Genomic DNA, 20,792 nt, shown 5'->3' on the forward strand with positions numbered 1-20,792 from the left:
CCGTACACCTGGCGACCTGGTCAGCGTGCACTGCGCCCGGCCCGCCACAGGAGTCGCTAGTGCGCAACAAGGATATCCCTGCCTGCCAAATGACTTAAATGTAATGTAATGTAAATCCTCCCTAACCCGGATGACGCTGGGCCAATTGTGCGCCGCCCCATGGGCCTCCCCATGGGCCTCCCGGTCATGTCCGGCAGCAACAGAGCCTGGGCGCGAACCCAGAATCTCTGGTGGCACAGCTAGCACTGCGATGCAGTGCCTTAGACCACTGCGCCACCCGGGAGGCCCCGGGTAGGGAGTTTTTGAGATCAGGAGGGAAGGAGGGGAGGGAGCTGTTTGAGATGTGGAGGGAAGGAGGGGAGGGAGCTGTTTGAGATGAGGATGGGAGGAGGGGAGGGAGATGTTTGAGATGAGGAGGGGAGGGAGATGTTTGAGGTGAGGAGGGGAAGGAGATGTTTGAGATGAGGATGGGAGGGAGATGTTTGAGATGAGGAGGGGAGGGAGATGTTTGAGGTGAGGAGTGGAGGGAGATGTTTGAGGTGAGGAGGGGAGGGAGATGTTTGAGGTGAGGATGGGAGGGAGATGTTTGAGGTGAGGAGGGGAGGGAGATGTTTGAGGTGAGGAGGGGACGGAGATGTGATTTGCTTGTGAGCAGTGAACATATGGCTGACAAGTATTTCTCATAGGACATCACAGACAGGACATGGGGTCAAACATGCCTATTATCAAGAGGAGGGAGAGACATGTCTGGTAAGGTCAACCTTTATGCTCCCTGTGATCAGTGTGTTGATGAGCATGATACTGATCCTCCTGACAGGAATGGGTTTTTATGAAGCAAGTATCCTCCATGCAAGCAGATGGTAATGACCTGTTGACAAAGCAAAACCTGCTTTGTACTGCATCCTCGTAGCATGTTTTATGTAGTGTGACCCGACTAGCTCCTTCGTGGTGGTAATACACTGTATTAGAAACAGAAAGCTTTGACCCTGCAGACACAAGACACAGTGAGTCATGCATCTCAGACAGTGGCTGACGAAGACGATGACCAACAGGTTATGGTGAAATACTAGTACTAGCGTTGTGTTGAAATTGTTTGTTAGGAATGTGTAACTATGGATGTGGCCGGAATGCTTGACCCCTGAACAGGATATGATACTGCAATAAGGAGAACTGTTTCTCTTGTCGGAAGCCTCCTTAATTTCTCTCTCTTCGCTCAGCAGCATTTTACACAGTATACAGTAAACTCCAAACTTACATTTTTGTTTCATTTTCCATTTTGTTTTCCATCTTGTTATCCATCCTGTTTTCCATCTTGTTATCCATCCTGTTTTCCATCTTGTTTCCCATCCTGTTTTCCATCTTGTTTTCCATCCTGTTTTCCATCTTGTTTTCCATCTTGTTTTCCATCTTGTTTTCCATTTGGTTTTCCATCCTGTTTTCCATCTTGTTTTCCATCTTGTTTTCCATCCTGTTTTCCATCTTGTTTTCCATCCTGTTTTCCATCTTGTTTTCCATTTGGTTTTCCATCCTGTTTTCCATCTTGTTTTCCATCTTGTTTTCCATCCTGTTTTCCATCTTGTTTTCCATCCTGTTTTCCATCTTGTTTTCCATCTTGTTTTCCATCCTGTTTTCCATCTTGTTTTCCATCCTGTTTTCCATCTTGTTTTCCATCCTGTTTTCCATCTTGTTTTCCATCCTGTTTTCCATCTTGTTTTCCATCCTGTTTTCCATCTTGTTTTCCATCCTGTTTTCCATCTTGTTTTCCATCTTGTTTGCCATCCTGTTTTCCATCTTGTTTTCCATCCTGTTTTCCATCTTGTTTTCCATCCTGTTTTCCATCTTGTTTTCCATCTTGTTTTCCATCCTGTTTTCCATCTTGTTTTCCATCCTGTTTTCCATCTTGTTTTCCATCCTGTTTTCCATCTTGTTTTCCATCCTGTTTTCCATCTTGTTTTCCATCCTGTTTTCCATCTTGTTTTCCATCCTGTTTTCCATCTTGTTTTCCATCCTGTTTCCATCTTGTTTTCCATCTTGTTTTCCATTCCGTTTTCCATCCTATTTTCCACCAGTATCCTGCAGAGTCCAATGGCCATCCTGATATTAATCAGTATTTTGTTGTTGTCTGGTAAGTTTTATATTCTCTATCGTGTCACTGTGGTCGTGTCCCTCGTGGCTTCCTCATCTGTACCTGGGCATTTTATCCACATGCCTTTACTCACAGATACAACATACAACCAAAGGCACATTTTATGATGTATTATTTAGAACACAATGTGTAAAAAATAATGGCTGTGTGAAAAAGGCTTGGCTGTTTGAATGCAAGTTGCTGCTAGAGATGACAAGCAGGAGCTTGCAGGGATTTGTAGTTTTTTCATGATGTCTACTTTAATGCTAATTAGCATTTTCAAATCTGAGATTAAATAGAGCCGAATATATTGATAAAAGTCCCCTTGTCCGAGAGAGATTTACATGCCAGGGTAAGCCTACACGAAAAACAGCCCTAATTTTAGGTGCTTCTAAAATCCCCTATGGGAAAAATTAATGGTGGGATTTTTTTTGGAATGCTAGGTTTTATGGGTAATATGACACCTCTGCTGTTGGGCTCTATAATGAGGGATACCTGGAGAAAATCAGGATCTCTCTGATATAAAAATGGAACCCCACATTTCAGTAAAATATACATTTACCCTCCCTGAACACTTGAAAAAACAACAAGTGACCTTCCCCATACCCAAAATAATAATAAAAACATAAAGTTGATAGCCGAGAACATGCCTAATGTTTACCCTCACTCCCTGGACAGACCAGAGCCTTAGATATGCAGTTTACCCTCACTCCCTGGACAGACCAGAGCCTTAGATATGCAGTTTACCCTCACTCCCTGGACAGACCAGAGCCTTAGATATGCAGTTTACCCTCACTCCCTGGACAGAACAGAGCCTTAGATTTGCAGTTTACCCTCACTCCCTGGACAGACCAGAGCCTTAGATATGCAGTTTACCCTCACTCCCTGGACAGACCAGAGCCTTAGATATGCAGTTTACCCTCACTCCCAGGACAGACCAGAGCCTTAGATATGCAGTTTACCCTCACTCCCTGGACAGACCAGAGCCTTAGATTTGCAGTTTACCCTCACTCCCTGGACAGACCAGAGCCTTAGATAAAGTAGCAGTTTGGACCCTCAGCACCTGGACAGACCAGAGCCTTAGAAGATTCATTTACCCTCACTCCCTGGACAGACCAGAGCCTTAGATAAAATGCAGTTTACCCTCACTCCTGGACAGACCAGAGCCTTAGATATGCAGTTTACCCTCCGCTCCCTGGACACACAGAGCCTTAGTTATGACCAGTTTACCCTCACTCCCTGGACAGAACAGAGCCTTAGATATGCAGTTTACCCTCACTCCCTGGACAGACCAGAGCCTTAGATTTGCAGTTTACCCTCACTCCCTGGACAGAACAGAGCCTTAGATATGCAGTTTACCCTCACTCCCTGGACAGACCAGAGCCTTAGATTTACAGTTTACCCTCACTCATAGAAACTGTTCTTCATTTTGTAAGCATTACATGGCAAAGTAGCCAGAAGGTTGTGGATTCACAGAGCACCGTGGACAAGAGTAGGGCTGAAAAGATTCATCCATTACAATAAAAACTGCATGAATAATACGTTTATTTGCGGTTCGAGAAAAAAATGGGCTTTGATATATGCATGTAATACAATTCTACATAAATGGACATGACTGTAGACAAGTAGAATATTTTTTTAAATACCACAACAGAACAGCGAAGGAACGCATGCTGTAGCACAAGAGATGTGTTGATTTCTATATTCAGTCATATTGTCACGCCCTGACCTTAGAGATTATTTTTATGTCTCTATTTTGGTTTGGTCAGGGTGTGAGTTGGGGTGGGTATTCTATGTTATATTATTTGTATTTCTATGTTTTGACCGGGTGTGGTTCTCAATCATGGACAGCTGTCTATTGGGAATGGGAATTGATGGGAAATTATGTAAAATATATCACTAGCCACTTTAAACAATGCTACCTAATATAATGTTTACATACCCTACATTATTCATCTCATATGCATACGTATATACTGTACTCTATATCATCTACTGCATCTTTATGTAATACATGTATCACTAGCCACTTTAACTATGCCACTTTGTTTACATACTCATCTCATATGTATATATTGTACTCGATACCATCTACTGCATCTTGCCTATGCTGCTCTGTACCATCACTCATTCATATATCTTTATGTACATATTCTTTATCCCCTTACACTTGTGTGTATAAAGACAGTAGTTTTGGAATTGTTAGTTAGATTACTTGTTGGTTATTACTGCATTGTCGGAACTAGAAGCACAAGCATTTCGCTACACTCGCACTAACATCTGCTAACCATGTGTATGTGACAAATAAAAATTTGATTTGATTTGATATTGTTGTCTCTGATTGAGAAGCATACTTAGGTAACCCTTTCCCCTACCTGTCTTTGTTTGTTGGCACTGTATCCGTTAGCTCCACGGGTGTGTTCTCGTTTGTTGGCACTGTATCCGTTAGCTCCACGGGTGTGTTCTCGTTTGTTGGCAATGTATCCTTTAGCTCCACGGGTGTGTTCTCGTTTGTTGGCACTGTATCCGTTAGCTCCACGGGTGTGTTCTCGTTTGTTGGCACTGTATCCTTTAGCTCCACGGGTGTGTTCTCGTTTGTTGGCACTGTATCCGTTAGCTCCACGGGTGTGTTCTCGTTTGTTGGCACTGTATCCTTTAGCTCCACGGGTGTGTTCTCGTTTGTTGGCACTGTATCCGTTAGCTCCACGGGTGTGTTCTCGTTTGTTGGCACTGTATCCTTTAGCTCCACAGGTGTGTTCTCGTTTGTTGGCACTGTATCCTTTAGCTCCACGGGTGTGTTCTCGTTTGTTGGCACTGTATCCGTTAGCTTCACGGGTGTGTTCTCGTTTGTTGGCACTGTATCCGTTAGCTCCACGGGTGTGTTCTCGTTTGTTGGCACTGTATCCTTTAGCTCCACGGGTGTGTTCTCGTTTGTTGGCACTGTATCCGTTAGCTCCACGGGTGTGTTCTCGTTTGTTGGCACTGTATCCGTTAGCTCCACGGGTGTGTTCTCGTTTGTTGGCACTGTATCCTTTAGCTCCACGGGTGTGTTCTCGTTTGTTGGCACTGTATCCGTTAGCTCCACGGGTGTGTTCTCGTTTGTTGGCACTGTATCCGTTAGCTCCACGGGTGTGTTCTCGTTTGTTGGCACTGTATCCGTTAGCTCCACGGGTGTGTTCTCGTTTGTTGGCACTGTATCCGTTAGCTCCACGGGTGTGTTCTCGTTTGTTGGCACTGTATCCGTTAGCTCCACGGGTGTGTTCTCGTTTGTTGGCACTGTATCCGTTAGCTCCACGGGTGTGTTCTCGTTTGTTGGCACTGTATCCGTTAGCTCCACGGGTGTGTTCTCGTTTGTTGGCACTGTATCCGTTAGCTTCACGGGTGTGTTCTCGTTTGTTGGCACTGTATCCGTTAGCTCCACGGGTGTGTTCTCGTTTGTTGGCACTGTATCCGTTAGCTCCACGGGTGTGTTCTCGTTTGTTGGCACTGTATCCTTTAGCTCCACGGGTGTGTTCTCGTTTGTTGGCACTGTATCCGTTAGCTCCACGGGTGTGTTCTCGTTTGTTGGTACTGTATCCGTTAGCTCCACGGGTGTGTTCTCGTTTGTTGGCACTGTATCCGTTAGCTCCACGGGTGTGTTCTCATTTGTTGGCACTGTATCCGTTAGCTCCACGGGTGTGTTCTCGTTTGTTGGCACTGTATCCGTTAGCTCCACGGGTGTGTTCTCGTTTGTTGGCACTGTATCCGTTAGCTCCACGGGTGTGTTCTCGTTTGTTGGCACTGTATCCGTTAGCTCCACGGGTGTGTTCGTTTGTTGGCACTGTATCCGTTAGCTCCACGGGTGTGTTCTCGTTTGTTGGCACTGTATCCGTTAGCTCCACGGGTGTGTTCTCGTTTGTTGGCACTGTATCCGTTAGCTCCACGGGTGTGTTCTCTTTTGTTGGCACTGTATCCGTTAGCTCCACGGGTGTGTTCTCGTTTGTTGGCACTGTATCCGTTAGCTTCACGGGTGTGTTCTCGTTTGTTGGCACTGTATCCGTTAGCTCCACGGGTGTGTTCTCGTTTGTTGGCACTGTATCCGTTAGCTCCACGGGTGTGTTCTCGTTTGTTGGCACTGTATCCTTTAGCTCCACGGGTGTGTTCTCGTTTGTTGGCACTGTATCCGTTAGCTCCACGGGTGTGTTCTCGTTTGTTGGTACTGTATCCGTTAGCTCCACGGGTGTGTTCTCGTTTGTTGGCACTGTATCCGTTAGCTCCACGGGTGTGTTCTCATTTGTTGGCACTGTATCCGTTAGCTCCACGGGTGTGTTCTCGTTTGTTGGCACTGTATCCGTTAGCTCCACGGGTGTGTTCTCGTTTGTTGGCACTGTATCCGTTAGCTCCACGGGTGTGTTCTCGTTTGTTGGCACTGTATCCGTTAGCTCCACGGGTGTGTTCTCGTTTGTTGGCACTGTATCCGTTAGCTCCACGGGTGTGTTCTCGTTTGTTGGCACTGTATCCGTTAGCTCCACGGGTGTGTTCTCGTTTGTTGGCACTGTATCCGTTAGCTCCACGGGTGTGTTCTCGTTTGTTGGCACTGTATCCGTTAGCTCCACGGGTGTGTTCTCGTTTGTTGGCGTCATTTTTATAATAAAATAATATGTACGCTCACCAAGCTGCACCTTGGTCCTCTTTTGTTGACGGCCGTGACACATATCTATTATGCTATATGATATCTAACATATATGTTAAGAAAGAGGATAGTTTAAGTCTGGAAGAGTGCAAACTATAACTTTCTAATTAATTACATTTGATTCCATGATATTGTTGTTCCAAAATAGATTAGAGAATTGGAATTTGCATAACATTATGAAATAAAGTAAATAAGTAAGTCATTGTTGTGAAAATTTGTTCACGGAAGGTTCCTTTTATTAGGTTTTGGTTGAAAATCTGGGAACATTCAGTATTAAAAATATGCAGAAGTAGAGAAGATTAGAAAGAGGGCAGAGTGCTTTCTACATCTGCATTGCTTGCTGTTTGGGGGTTTTAGACTGGGTTTCTGTACAGCACTTTGTGACATCTGCATTGTCTTCTGTTTGGGGTTTTAGACTGGGTTTCTGTACAGCACTTTGTGACATCTGCATTGCTTGCTGTTTGGGGGTTTTAGACTGGGTTTCTGTACAGCACTTTGTGACATCTGCATTGTCTTCTGTTTGGGGTTTTAGACTGGGTTTCTGTACAGCACTTTGTGACATCTGCATTGTCTTCTGTTTGGGGTTTTAGACTGGGTTTCTGTACAGCACTTTGTGACATCTGCATTGTCTTCTGTTTGGGGGTTTTAGGCTGGGTTTCTGTACAGCACTTTGTGACATCTGCATTGTCTTCTGTTTGGGGTTTTAGACTGGGTTTCTGTACAGCACTTTGTGACATCTGCATTGTCTTCTGTTTGGGGTTTTAGACTGGGTTTCTGTACAGCACTTTGTGACATCTGCATTGTCTTCTGTTTGGGGGTTTTAGGCTGGGTTTCTGTACAGCACTTTGTGACATCTGCATTGTCTTCTGTTTGGGGGTTTTAGACTGGGTTTCTGTACAGCACTTTGTGACATCTGCATTGTCTTCTGTTTGGGGTTTTAGACTGGGTTTCTGTATAGCACTTTGTGACATCTGCATTGTCTTCTGTTTGGGGGTTTTAGGCTGGGTTTCTGTACAGCACTTTGTGACATCTGCATTGTCTTCTGTTTGGGGGTTTTAGACTGGGTTTCTGTACAGCACTTTGTGACATCAGCTGAGGTAAGAAGGGCTTTATAAATGCATATGATTGATTGCAAAAGTTGTCTATCAAAGGTTAAACAAAATGTGTGCAAAATAATCAGTCTAACACAGCAGCCACATATCATCAGGTCGGCCTCTATGCACTTGTAAACAAATATATAATTTGGGAAACTATAATTTTCTAATTAATTACATTTGATTCCATTTTATTGTTGTTACAAAATAGATTAGGGAATTGGGTTTTTGCATAACTTTGTTTATGAAATAAATGAAATAAGTAAGTCATTGTTGTGTAATTTGTTCACTCATCTCTGTGAGGCCTAGTTTGATACATCACAGTGAAAGTTCTCCAATGACATTAAACTTCACAGACATGACGCTTGTGTGCACCACCCACGGAGGCTTCCCTGAACACCAGGTGACATGGAGGACCCATAACCGTACTCTGGAGCGTCACGAGGCTGTCACCAAGACTACCCAGGATCCTGGAACAGGAACCTACAACATCAGCAGCCGAGTGAATGTGACAGAGGGACAGAATATAACCTGCAGTATCTACAACCCCATCCTCAATGAGACCCAGAGTAACTTTATCGTCATACCAGCCTGTGAGTTCTACCATCCAGTGAATGTACAGAGACAGTGAGGCCTACTCACTTCAGTTACACTGCTGTAATGACAAAGATTTAAATCAGATTTAGACCAGTAGACGAGACCATTTCACCTCAACTAGAGTAGCTGCATTGCAGGATGTGTTTCAGGTCACATGACCATGTCTAAATATGACAGTTCAGACAGTTGTGAAAGCAAGTACAGCTCAAACCCAATGGAGCTGAGACACCGCCCCCTAGTGGATGTATTTTGAAACATGTAGCAGCATGGCACATTAAGAATATCCAATATTTCGATCATTTTAAATGAGGTCCTGAAATACAAGCAGATGGTAATGACCTGTTGACAAAGCAAAACCTGCTTTGTACTGCATCCTCGTAGCATGTTTTATGTAGTGTGACCCGACTAGCTCCTTCGTGGTGGTAATACACTGTATTAGAAACAGAAAGCTTTGACACTGCAGACACACGACACAGTGAGTCATGCATCTCAGACAGTGACTGACGAAGAAGATGACCAACACGTTATGGTGAAATACTGATACTAGCGTTGTGTTGAACGTGTTTGTTAGGATTTTGTAAATACGGATGTGACTGAATGACCCCGGAACCGAATATAACGGTGCAATAAGGAGAAGTACTCCATCGTGTCTGAAGCCTCATTCATTTTACACAGTGTACAGTCATCTCCAAGCTACTTTGTTGTTTCATTTTCCATCTTGTTTTCCATCTTGTTTTCTATCAGTATCCTGCAGAGTGTAATGGCCATCCTGATATTAATTAGTATTTTACTGTTGTCTGGTAAGTTCTATATTCTCTATCGTGTCACTGTCGCCGTGTCCCTCGTGGCTTCCTCATCTGTACCTGGGCCTTTACTTACAAATACAACATACAACCAAAGGCACATTTTATGATTTAATTATTTAGATCACGATGTGCGAAAAAGAATGGCTGTGTGGATAGGGCGCGGTTGTTGGAATGCAAGCTGCTGCCGCATTAGCATGCCAAGTATTTATATCAGTAGGCTATGCTACAGCAATACTGTTTAGATCCAGACTGGTTATGATATGATAAAGCTATGCTCTTTTGATACGTTTACCTACGTGACATTTTGAGAACTGCGTAAATTTCTCTAGGACAAGGGGTCGTTTATTTTCTATATATTCACCTTTATTTATCCCTCCAAAATGAAATGCTAATTAGCTGCTAATGTGGCTATCAAAAAAAAACTACAAATGGCTAATCACAAAAAACTACAAATACCATGAGGATCTGGACGAGACTGACAAATCGAGGCGAAGGTAATAATCTTTGGGTTAACAATTTCAAATCAAACCAAATGTTATTAGTCACATGCGCCGAATACAACAGGCCTTTGTGAAATGAAATGCTTACTTACTTACGAGCCCCTAATCAACAATGCAGTTAAAATACGATTAAGAATAAGAAATAAAAATAACAAGCAATTAAAGAGCAGCAGTAAAATAACAATTGCGAGACTATATACAGGGGGGTACCGGTACAGAGTCAATGTGAGGGGGCACCAGTTAGTTGAGGGGCGCGGTTGTACATGTAGGTAGAGTTATTAAAGTGACTATGCATAGATGATTACAACTTTAGGGTATCCCTAGCCAGAGAGCCTAGCTGTGTTCATTTAGGGTATACCTAGCCAGAGAGCCTAGCTGTCTTCTTTAGGGTATACCTAGCCAGAGAGCCTAGCTGTCTTCATTAGGGTATACCTAGCCAGAGAGCCTAGCTGTCTTCATTAGGGTATACCTAGCCAGAGAGCCTAGCTGTCTTCATTAGGGTATACCTAACCAGCAGAGCCTAGCTGTCTTCATTAGGGTATACCTAGCCAGCAGAGCCTAGCTGTCTTCATTAGGGTATACCTAACCAGCACAGCCAAGCTGTCTTCATTAGTGTATACCTAACCAGAGAGCCTAGCTGTCTTCATTAGGGTATACCTAGCCAGCAGAGCCTAGCTGTCTTCATTAGAGTATACCTAGCCAGCAGAGCCTAGCTGTCTTCATTAGGGTATACCTAACCAGCAGAGCCTAGCTGTCTTCATTAGGGTATACCTAACCAGCAGAGCCTAGCTGTCTTCATTAGGGTATACCTAGCCAGCAGAGCCTAGCTGTCTTCATTAGGGTATACCTAGCCTAGGGTATACCTAGCCAGCAGAGCATAGCTGTCTTCATTAGGGTATACCTAGCCAGCAGAGCCTAGCTGTCTTCATTAGGGTATACCTAACCAGCACAACCAAGCTGTCTTCATTAGTGTATACCTAACCAGAGAGCCTAGCTGTCTTCATTAGGCTATACCTAGCCAGCAGAGCCTAGCTGTCTTCATTAGAGTATACCTAGCCAGCAGAGCCTAGCTGTCTTCATTAGGGTATACCTAACCAGCAGAGCCTAGCTGTCTTCATTAGGGTATACCTAACCAGCAGAGCCTAGCTGTCTTCATTAGGGTATACCTAGCCAGCAGAGCCTAGCTGTCTTCATTAGGGTATACCTAGCCTAGGGTATACCTAGCCAGCAGAGCCTAGCTGTCTTCATTAGGGTATAACTAACCACCTAACCAGGTGTGTGTTTCTTCTGCCTCCATATTGCAATAGGGGCGGCAGGGTAGCCTAGTGGTTAGAGCGTTGGACTAGTAACCGAAAGTTTGCAAGTTCGAATCCCCGAGCTGACAAGGTACAAATCTGTCGTTCTGCCCCTGAACAGGCAGTTAACCCACTGTTCCTAGGCTGTCATTGAAAATAAGAATTTGTTCTTAACTGACTTGCCTAGTAAAATAAAGGTTATAAAAAAAATTAGTTTGTTATCATTTTATAATCACGGTTACATCAGCAGCATTATATCTCCTAGACTCCAGGGAAGGAGTGTCCACTCACTTCCCTGTCTGGCTTGTAACTATTCTTATTTAAACTTGTGATGCGACAAGGTATTTCACCTGGCTAGTCTCAATCTCTATTCAAGGTATTTCACCTGGCTAGTCTCAATCTCTATTCAAGGTATTTCACCTGGCTAGTCTCAATCTCTATTCAAGGTATTTCACCTGGCTAGTCTCAATCTCTATTCAAGGTATTTCACCTGGCTAGTCTCAATCTCTATTCAAGGTATTTCACCTGGCTAGTCTCAATCTCTATTCATTCAGGTATTTCACCTGGCCAGTCTCAATCTCTATTCAAGGTATTTCACCTGGCTAGTCTCAATCTCTATTCAAGGTATTTCACCTGGCTAGTCTCAATCTCTATTCAAGGTATTTCACCTGGCTAGTCTCAATCTCTATTCAAGGTATTTCACCTGGCTAGTCTCAATCTCTATTCAAGGTATTTCACCTGGCTAGTCTCAATCTCTATTCAAGGTATTTCACCTGGCTAGTCTCAATCTCTATTCAAGGTATTTCACCTGGCTAGTCTCAATCTCTATTCAAGGTATTTCACCTGGCTAGTCTCAATCTCTATTCAAGGTATTTCACCTGGCTAGTCTCAATCTCTATTCAAGGTATTTCACCTGGCTAGTCTCAATCTCTATTCAAGGTATTTCACCTGGCTAGTCTCAATCTCTATTCAAGGTATTTCACCTGGCTAGTCTCAATCTCTATTCAAGGTATTTCACCTGGCTAGTCTCAATCTCTATTCAAGGTATTTCACCTGGCTAGTCTCAATCTCTATTCAAGGTATTTCACCTGGCTAGTCTCAATCTCTATTCAAGGTATTTCACCTGGCTAGTCTCAATCTCTATTCAAGGTATTTCACCTGGCTAGTCTCAATCTCTATTCAAGGTATTTCACCTGGCTAGTCTCAATCTCTATTCAAGGTATTTCACCTGGCTAGTCTCAATCTCTATTCAAGGTATTTCACCTGGCTAGTCTCAATCTCTATTCAAGGTATTTCACCTGGCTAGTCTCAATCTCTATTCAAGGTATTTCACCTGGCTAGTCTCAATCTTTATTCAAGGTATTTCACCTGGCTAGTCTCAATCTCTATTCAAGGTATTTCAATTATTCTCAATATCTATTCAAGGTATTTCAATTATTCTCAATCTCTATTCAAGGTATTTCAATTATTCTCAATCTCTATTCAAGGTATTTCACCTGGCTAGTCTCAATCTCTATTCAAGGTATTTCACCTGGCTAGTCTCAATCTCTATTCAAGGTATTTCACCTGGCTAGTCTCAATCTCTATTCAAGGTATTTCACCTGGCTAGTCTCAATCTCTATTCAAAGTATTTCACCTGGCTAGTCTCAATCTCTATTCAAGGTATTTCACCTGGCTAGTCTCAATCTCTATTCAAGGTATTTCACCTGGCTAGTCTCAATCTCTATTCAAGGTATTTCACCTGGCTAGTCTCAATCTCTATTCAAGGTATTTCAAGGTATTTCACCTGGCTAGTCTCAATCTCTATTCAAGGTATTTCACCTGGCTAGTCTCAATCTCTATTCAAGGTATTTCACCTGGCTAGTCTCAATCTCTATTCAAGGTATTTCACCTGGCTAGTCTCAATCTCTATTCAAGGTATTTCACCTGGCTAGTCTCAATCTCTATTCAAGGTATTTCACCTGGCTAGTCTCAATCTCTATTCAAGGTATTTCACCTGGCTAGTCTCAATCTCTATTCAAGGTATTTCACCTGGCTAGTCTCAATCTCTATTCAAGGTATTTCACCTGGCTAGTCTCAATCTCTATTCAAGGTATTTCACCTGGCCAGTCTCAATCTCTATTCAAGGTATTTCACCTGGCTAGTCTCAATCTCTATTCAAGGTATTTCACCTGGCTAGTCTCAATCTCTATTCAAGGTATTTCACCTGGCTAGTCTCAATCTCTATTCAAGGTATTTCACCTGGCTAGTCTCAATCTCTATTCAAGGTATTTCACCTGGCTAGTCTCAATCTCTATTCAAGGTATTTCACCTGGCTAGTCTCAATCTCTATTCAAGGTATTTCACCTGGCTAGTCTCAATCTCTATTCAAGGTATTTCACCTGGCTAGTCTCAATCTCTATTCAAGGTATTTCACCTGGCTAGTCTCAATCTCTATTCAAGGTATTTCACCTGGCTAGTCTCAATCTCTATTCAAGGTATTTCACCTGGCTAGTCTCAATCTATATTCAAGGTATTTCACCTGGCTAGTCTCAATCTCTATTCAAGGTATTTCACCTGGCTAGTCTCAATCTCTATTCAAGGTATTTCACCTGGCTAGTCTCAATCTCTATTCAAGGTATTTCACCTGGCTAGTCTCAATCTCTATTCAAGGTATTTCACCTGGCTAGTCTCAATCTCTATTCAAGGTATTTCACCTGGCTAGTCTCAATCTCTATTCAAGGTATTTCACCTGGCTAGTCTCAATCTCTATTCAAGGTATTTCACCTGGCCAGTCTCAATCTCTATTCAAGGTATTTCACCTGGCTAGTCTCAATCTCTATTCAAGGTATTTCACCTGGCTAGTCTCAATCTCTATTCAAGGTATTTCACCTGGCTAGTCTCAATCTCTATTCAAGGTATTTCACCTGGCTAGTCTCAATCTCTATTCAAGGTATTTCACCTGGCTAGTCTCAATCTCTATTCAAGGTATTTCACCTGGCTAGTCTCAATCTCTATTCAAGGTATTTCACCTGGCTAGTCTCAATCTCTATTCAAGGTATTTAAATGATTATCTTGCATCGTGAAATGTCTACACGGGTGTTGTTATTTTTGTTGTTTAGTACGTCTCCTCTACCTCAATATTTTGTATTTCATTCATTGTTTTAGGAAGGAAGGAAAGGGTTTTAGCTTGTCTAAAGATTAAGTTGTCTCCTCTTGGTCACCTCTTGGCCATCGAATCAATGATTCATTCTCTCGGCTTTCACACACACTTTCAAACAGAAACTCAAGGCTCTGGTTAAATGAATGAATGAATCATAGATGTCAGATAATAAATGTGGTTGTGATTTGCATGTGGCTGTAGTTTTTTTTGCAGACCGTGAGGACAACCAACCTGATTGGATTTTCCTCAGGTTTTAGCCTGCAATATCAGTTCTGTTTAACTCACAGACAAAATTTGGACAGTTTTGGAAACTTTAGAGTGTTTTCTATCCTAATATGTCAATTATATGCATATTCTAGCACCTGGTCCTGAGAAATAGGCCGTTTACTTTGGGATCGTTATTTTTCCAAACATAAAAATAGTGCCCCCTAGAGGTTAATATAATGTTTACATACCCTACATTACTCATCTCATATGTATATACTGTACCCTATACCATCTACTGCATCTTGCCATCTTTATGTAATACATGTATCACTAGCCACTTTAAACAATGCCACTTTTATATGTTTACATACCCTACATTACTCATCTCATATGTTTATACTGTACTCTATACCATCTACTGAATCTTGCCTATGCCGTTCTGTACCATCACTCATTCATATATCTTTATGTACATATTCTTCATCCCTTTACACTTGTGGTAGTTGTTGCGAAATTGTTAGGTTAGATTACTTGTTGGTTATTACTGCCTTGTCAGAACTCGCTACACTAGCATTAACATCTGCTAACCATTTTTGATTTGATTTGATTTTGATTTGATTCGAAAACCATTGATAACATGAAGGATATGGGCATGGAGGGGCAAGAAACTATCAGGCTCCATGTGGACCTGAAGGCAAAGCGACAATCCCTCACTATGTTACACCACAATCTAATTGATCCATGCATAGACTTTCTTATACGCAAACCACACACATTCACTAACACAGTGACATTGGTCTATTATCTGCATTGAATTCTGAGCTTAGTTTGTAACTTTGACATATTGGTACGTTTCAGCACCAGCTGCATCTGAGAATGAAGTCACTGGGATTATAGGAGAGTCTGTTCTCCTGTCCTGTGACCTGAAATCATCCACGGCCATCGACACAGCAAGACTCCGGTTCCATTGGCAAGACGAGTCCGAAAGAGTGTTGTACTCGTTCAACAAAGGAGAAGAGAATCAACATCAGGATAGCTTTTACACAAACAGAACTAAAGCCTTTGTGTCTGAGATGAGTTCTGGGAATATCTCTATCAAACTCAGCCAAGTAACACTTGAAGACAAGCGGAATGTCTACAGTGCTTTCGCTACACTGTTTGGCGAGAATGATAAGCATATCCACACGTGTCACACTACCCTACTTGTGGCAGGTATGGTTGAGTTAATAACACAGGAGGCTTCTGAGGGGAGGCTAGCTCATAATAATGTCTGGAATGGAATAGCATCAACCACATGGGAACCATGTATTGGATGTGTTTGATTCCATGTCCACCTGTGTGAATCATTCACAGCATTAATACGGTCATTGTAGGAAATCATCAAACATTACTATGGCACCTTTCTAACATCTTGTTCTATTTATTTTGTTCGCTTTCAGCACGGTTCCCGACACCCAGTGTGACTGTGAACAAGACAAATATGAATGCCACGTGTTCAACCCAGGGGGGATACCCACAACCAGTGGTCTCATGGACCATCCAGGACCATGGGAACCGCACTCTGGACCCGTGGGAAGTACAGACCAATATTACTCTGGATTCTGAAAGTGGACTGTACAGCGTCTGGAGTCAAGTGAATATAACAGAAAATCAGACGGTGACCTGCCATATCTTCAACCCCGTTCTGAGAGAGACTGTGAGCAACACAACCATCGTCAGCCCCAGCATTAACACTGACCCTGCAGGTGCATGTGACAGGATGTAACACCACCACTCACTGCCTAATATTCATGAACTGAAAACTGAATCACTCATCTTGTCTTTTCTCACAGGTGATGTTCAGGAAGGCTTTACTCCCATCATTATCACAATAGTACTGATCATTACAGTATTGATTCTGTTTTCCATCGGGGGTTATTTTGTGTACAAAAAACGTAAGTTACAATTTCCGATGTTTTACTTCTTGTAATGAAATGAGATTCAGTACTGTATAAAGTTGTCTCAGTCTGTAATTACTCTGTCAGTGACAAATCTAAGGATTTGTTCTCCATTTACATTCAAATACTATATTATTTCACATTTCAGGTGTGACCAGTATGTGCTGGCCCTATATCAGGTATGGTTGATATCAGCTGGCCCTATATACATTTTATTCAGTAGTTAGATGTATTGTTAATTATGACTAAAAACAATGATCCATGTTGATCTGGTTAATTATGACTAAAAACACTGATCCATGTTGATCGAGGTTGTGGAGCCAGAGATGGGGCCACAGGAGCCAGAGATGGGGCCACAGGAGCCAGAGGTGGGCCAACAGGAGCCGAGATGGTGCTACAGGAGCCAGAGATGGTGCTACAGGAGCCAGAGATGGGGCCACAGGAGCCAGAGATGGTGCTACAGGAGCCAGAGGTGGTGCTACAGGAGCCAGAGGTGGTGCTACAGTAGCCAGAGATGGGGCTACAGGAGGCAGATGTGGGCCAACAGGAGCCGAGATGGTGCTACAGGAGCCAGAGATGGTGCTACAGGAGCCAGAGGTGGTGCTACAGGAGCCAGAGGTGGGGCTACAGGAGCCAGAGGTGGGGCTACAGGAGCCAGAGATGGGGCCACAGGAGCCAGAGGTGGTGCTACAGGAGCCAGAGGTGGTGCTACAGGAGCCAGAGGTGGTGCTACAGGAGCCAGAGGTGGTGCTTACAGGAGCCAGAGGTGGTACTACAGGAGCCAGAGATGGGGCCACAGGAGCAAAAGGTGGTGCTACAGGAGCCAGAGGTGGTGCTACAGGAGCCAGAGGTGGTGCTACAGGAGCCAGAGGTGGTGCTACAGGAGCCAGAGATGGTGCTACAGGAGCCAGAGATGGTGCTACAGGAGCCAGAGGTGGTGCTACAGGAGCCAGAGGTGGGGCTACAGGAGCCAGAGGTGGGGCTACAGGAGCCAGAGATGGGGCCACAGGAGCCAGAGGTGGTGCTACAGGAGCCAGAGGTGGTGCTACAGGAGCCAGAGGTGGTGCTACAGGAGCCAGAGGTGGTGCTACAGGAGCCAGAGATGGGGCCACAGGAGCAAAAGGTGGTGCTACAGGAGCCAGAGGTGGTGCTACAGGAGCCAGAGGTGGTGCTACAGGAGCCAGAGGTGGTGCTACAGGAGCCAGAGGTGGTGCTACAGGAGCCAGAGGTGGTGCTACAGGAGCCAGAGGTGGTGCTACAGGAGACAGAGGTGGCGCCACAGTTACCAATGCTAATGTCTACAGTAGAATAATGGTAAATAATGTGTCTGTAAATAATGTGTTCCTCTGGCGATGTAGAGGTGAATCCAGGCCCTGCAGTGCCTAGCTCCACTCCTATTCCCCAGGCGCTCTCTTTTGATGACTTCTGTAACCGTAATAGCCTTGGTTTCATGCATGTTAACATTAGAAGCCTCCTCCCTAAGTTTGTTCTATTCACTGCTTTAGCACACTCTGCCACCCCGGATGTTCTAGCTGTGTCTGAATCCTGGCTTAGGAAGACCACCATAAATTCAAAAATTTTAATCCCAAACTACAACATTTTCAGACAAGATAGAACTGCCAAAGGGGGCGGTGTTGCAATCTACTGCAAAGATAGCCTGCAGAGTTCTGTCCTACTATCCAGGTCTGTACCCAAACAATTTGAACTTCTACTTTTAAAAATCCACCTCTCTTAAAACAAGTCTCTCACCGTTGCCGCCTGCTATAGACCACACTCTGCCCCCAGCTGTGCTCTGGACACCATATGTGAACTGATTGCCCCCCATCTATCTTCAGAGCTTGTGCTGCTAGGCGACCTAAACTGGAACATGCTTAACACCCCAGCCATCCTACAATCTAAGCTTGATGCCCTCAATCTCACACAAATTATCAATGAACCTACCAGGTACCTCCCCAAAGCCTTAAACACAGGCACCCTCATAGATATCATCCTAACCAACTTGCCCTCTAAATACAACTCTGCTGTCTTCAACCAAGATCTCAGCGATCACTGCCTCATTGCCTGCATCCGTAATGGGTCAGCGGTCAAACGACCTCCACTCATCACTGTCAAACACTCCCTGAAACACTTCAGCGAGCAGGCCTTTCTAATCGACCAGGCCGGGTATCCTGGAAGGATATTGATCTCATCCCGTCAGTAGAGGATGCCTGGATATTTAAAAAAAAAAGCCTTCCTAACCATCTTAAATAAGCATGCCCCATTCGAGAAATTTAGAACCAGGAACAGATATAGCCCTTGGTTCTCCCCAGACCTGACTGCCCTTAACCAACACAAAAACATCCTATGGCATTCTGCATTAGCATCGAACAGCCCCCGTGATATGAAGCTGTTCAGGGAAGCTAGAAACCATTATACACAGGCAGTTAGAAGAGCCAAGGCTAGCTTTTTCAAGCAGAAATTTGCTTCCTGCAACACTAACTCAAAAAAGTTCTGGGACACAGTAAAGTCCATGGAGAATAAGAACACCTCCTCCCAGCTGCCCACTGCACTGAAGATAGGAAACACTGTCACCACTGATAAATCCACCATAATTGAGAATTTCAATAAGCATTTTTCTACGGCTGGCCATGCTTTCCACCTGTCTACCCCGGTCAACAGCACTGCACCCCCCACAGCAACTCGCCCAAGCCTTCCCCATTTCAAGCCTTCCCCATTTCTCCTTCTCCCAAATCCGACAATCTGGACCCTTTCTTTCTAAAATTATCTGCCGAAATTGTTGCCACCCCTATTATTAGCCTGTTCAACCTCTCTTTTGTGTCGTCTGAGATCCCCAAAGATTGGAAAGCAGCTGCAGTCATCCCCCTCTTCAAAGGGGGGGACACTTTGACCCAAACTGCTACAGACCTATATCTATCCTGTGACGACCCTCCCACTCTGTCTGCCGTATTCTCTCTTTGTTCTTGTTTCCTTATTAGGATGCCGGTGGGCGGAGTTGGGAGGGTCGTCAGCTACATGGGAAACACCTGGGCCAGGTGTCTCCCAGGATAAATAGACCTCTTCCACATTCATGGAAGAGACTCTCTCCATGCAGACACCTTTTGTAGATTGTGTTGTGGTTCTTGGTGGCCTTTTGTTTGTTTGCTTTGGTACCTTTCATCACCCTGCATTATCACATTCATGCATGCAAAACACTCACTTACACTATTGATTACTGATTACACACACCATTGTATATTATACTTAGTTGCTTTAGTTAATAAATATATATTTTGCTACTCCTTATCTCCACGTTGTCTCCCTTTGTTACGGGGTTTGAGCCGGTTCGTGACAATCCTACCATGCCTTTCTAAGGTCTTCGAAAGCCAAGTCAACAAACAGATTACCGACCATTTCGAATCTCACCATACCTTCTCTGCTATGCAATCTGGTTTCAGAGCTGGTCATGGGTGCACCTCAGCCACGCTCGAGGTCCTAAACGATATCTTAACCGCCATTGATAAGAAACATTACTGTGCAGCCGTATTCATTGATCTGGCCAAGGCTTTCGACTCTGTCAATCACCACATCCTCATCGGCAGACTCGACAGCCTTGGTTTCTCAAATGATTGCCTCGCCTGGTTCACCAACTACTTCTCTGATAGAGTTCAGTGTGTCAAATCAGAGGGTCCGCTGTCCGGACCTCTGGCAGTCTCTATGGGGGTGCCACAGGGTTCAATTCTCGGACTAACCCTCCAGGCAAGCTTCAATGCCATACAACCTTCCTTCCGTGGCCTCCAATTGCTCTTAAATACAAGTAAAACTAAATGCATGCTCTTCAACCGATCGCTACCTGCACCTGCCCGCCTGTCCAACATCACTACTCTGGATGGCTCTGACTTAGAATACGTGGACAACTACAAATACTTAGGTGTCTGGTTAGACTGTAAACTCTCCTTCCAGACCCATATCAAACATCTCCAATCCAAAGTTAAATCTAGAATTGGCTTCCTATTTCGCAACAAAGCATCCTTTACTCATGCTGCCAAACATACCCTTGTAAAACTGACCATCCTACCACTCCTCGACTTCGGCGATGTCATTTACAAAACAGCCTCCAATATCCTACTCAACAAATTGGATGCAGTCTATCACAGTGCAATCCGTTTTGTCACCAAAGCCCCATATACTACCCACCATTGCGACCTGTACGCTCTCGTTGGCTGGCCCTCGCTTCATACTTGTCGCCAAACCCACTGGCTCCATGTCATCTACAAGACCCTGCTAGGTAAAGTCCCCCCTTACCTGTAACACGCGCTCCAGCAGGTATATCTCTCTGGTCACCCCAAAAACCAATTCTTTGTTTGGCTGCCTCTCCTTTCAGTTCTCTGCTGCCAATGACTGGAACGAACTACAAAAAACTCTGAAACTGGAAACACTT

At 44.0% G+C, this 20,792-nt stretch overlaps 1 protein-coding gene across 2 annotated transcripts; it reads left to right on the plus strand.

The window, feature by feature from the left end:
* The first annotated feature begins 9,128 nt into the window (after positions 1-9,128).
* On the plus strand, positions 9,129-19,657 carry LOC135569581 (uncharacterized PE-PGRS family protein PE_PGRS10-like). 2 transcript variants are annotated; one of them, XM_065016051.1, is made up of 7 exons: positions 9,129-9,288; positions 15,297-15,650; positions 15,878-16,183; positions 16,271-16,372; positions 16,524-16,554; positions 16,687-17,689; positions 19,351-19,657. In XM_065016051.1, the coding sequence occupies exons 1-7, from the start codon at positions 9,249-9,251 to the stop codon at positions 19,477-19,479; spliced, it is 1,965 nt and encodes a 654-aa protein (XP_064872123.1). In that variant the 5' UTR covers positions 9,129-9,248; the 3' UTR covers positions 19,480-19,657. The 2 variants fall into 2 exon arrangements, with proteins under 2 accessions (XP_064872123.1, XP_064872124.1); XM_065016052.1 differs by lacking the exon at positions 15,297-15,650.
* Positions 19,658-20,792: the final 1,135 nt, after the last annotated feature.

The sequence above is a fragment of the Oncorhynchus nerka genome, linkage group LG3 (genome assembly GCF_034236695.1).
Source record: "Oncorhynchus nerka isolate Pitt River linkage group LG3, Oner_Uvic_2.0, whole genome shotgun sequence".
Taxonomy (NCBI): Eukaryota; Metazoa; Chordata; class Actinopteri; order Salmoniformes; family Salmonidae; genus Oncorhynchus; species Oncorhynchus nerka.

Bases quoted from the DNA above. Each gene is read 5' to 3' on its own strand.
- LOC135569581 (XM_065016051.1), top strand. From the start codon at position 9,249: ATGGCCATCCTGATATTAATTAGTATTTTACTGTTGTCTG. The intron at 9,289-15,296 runs GTAAGTTCTATA...GGTACGTTTCAG, and splicing joins TAGTATTTTACTGTTGTCTG to CACCAGCTGCATCTGAGAAT. The intron at 17,690-19,350 runs GTAAATAATGTG...TTTCCTTATTAG, and splicing joins ATGTCTACAGTAGAATAATG to GATGCCGGTGGGCGGAGTTG.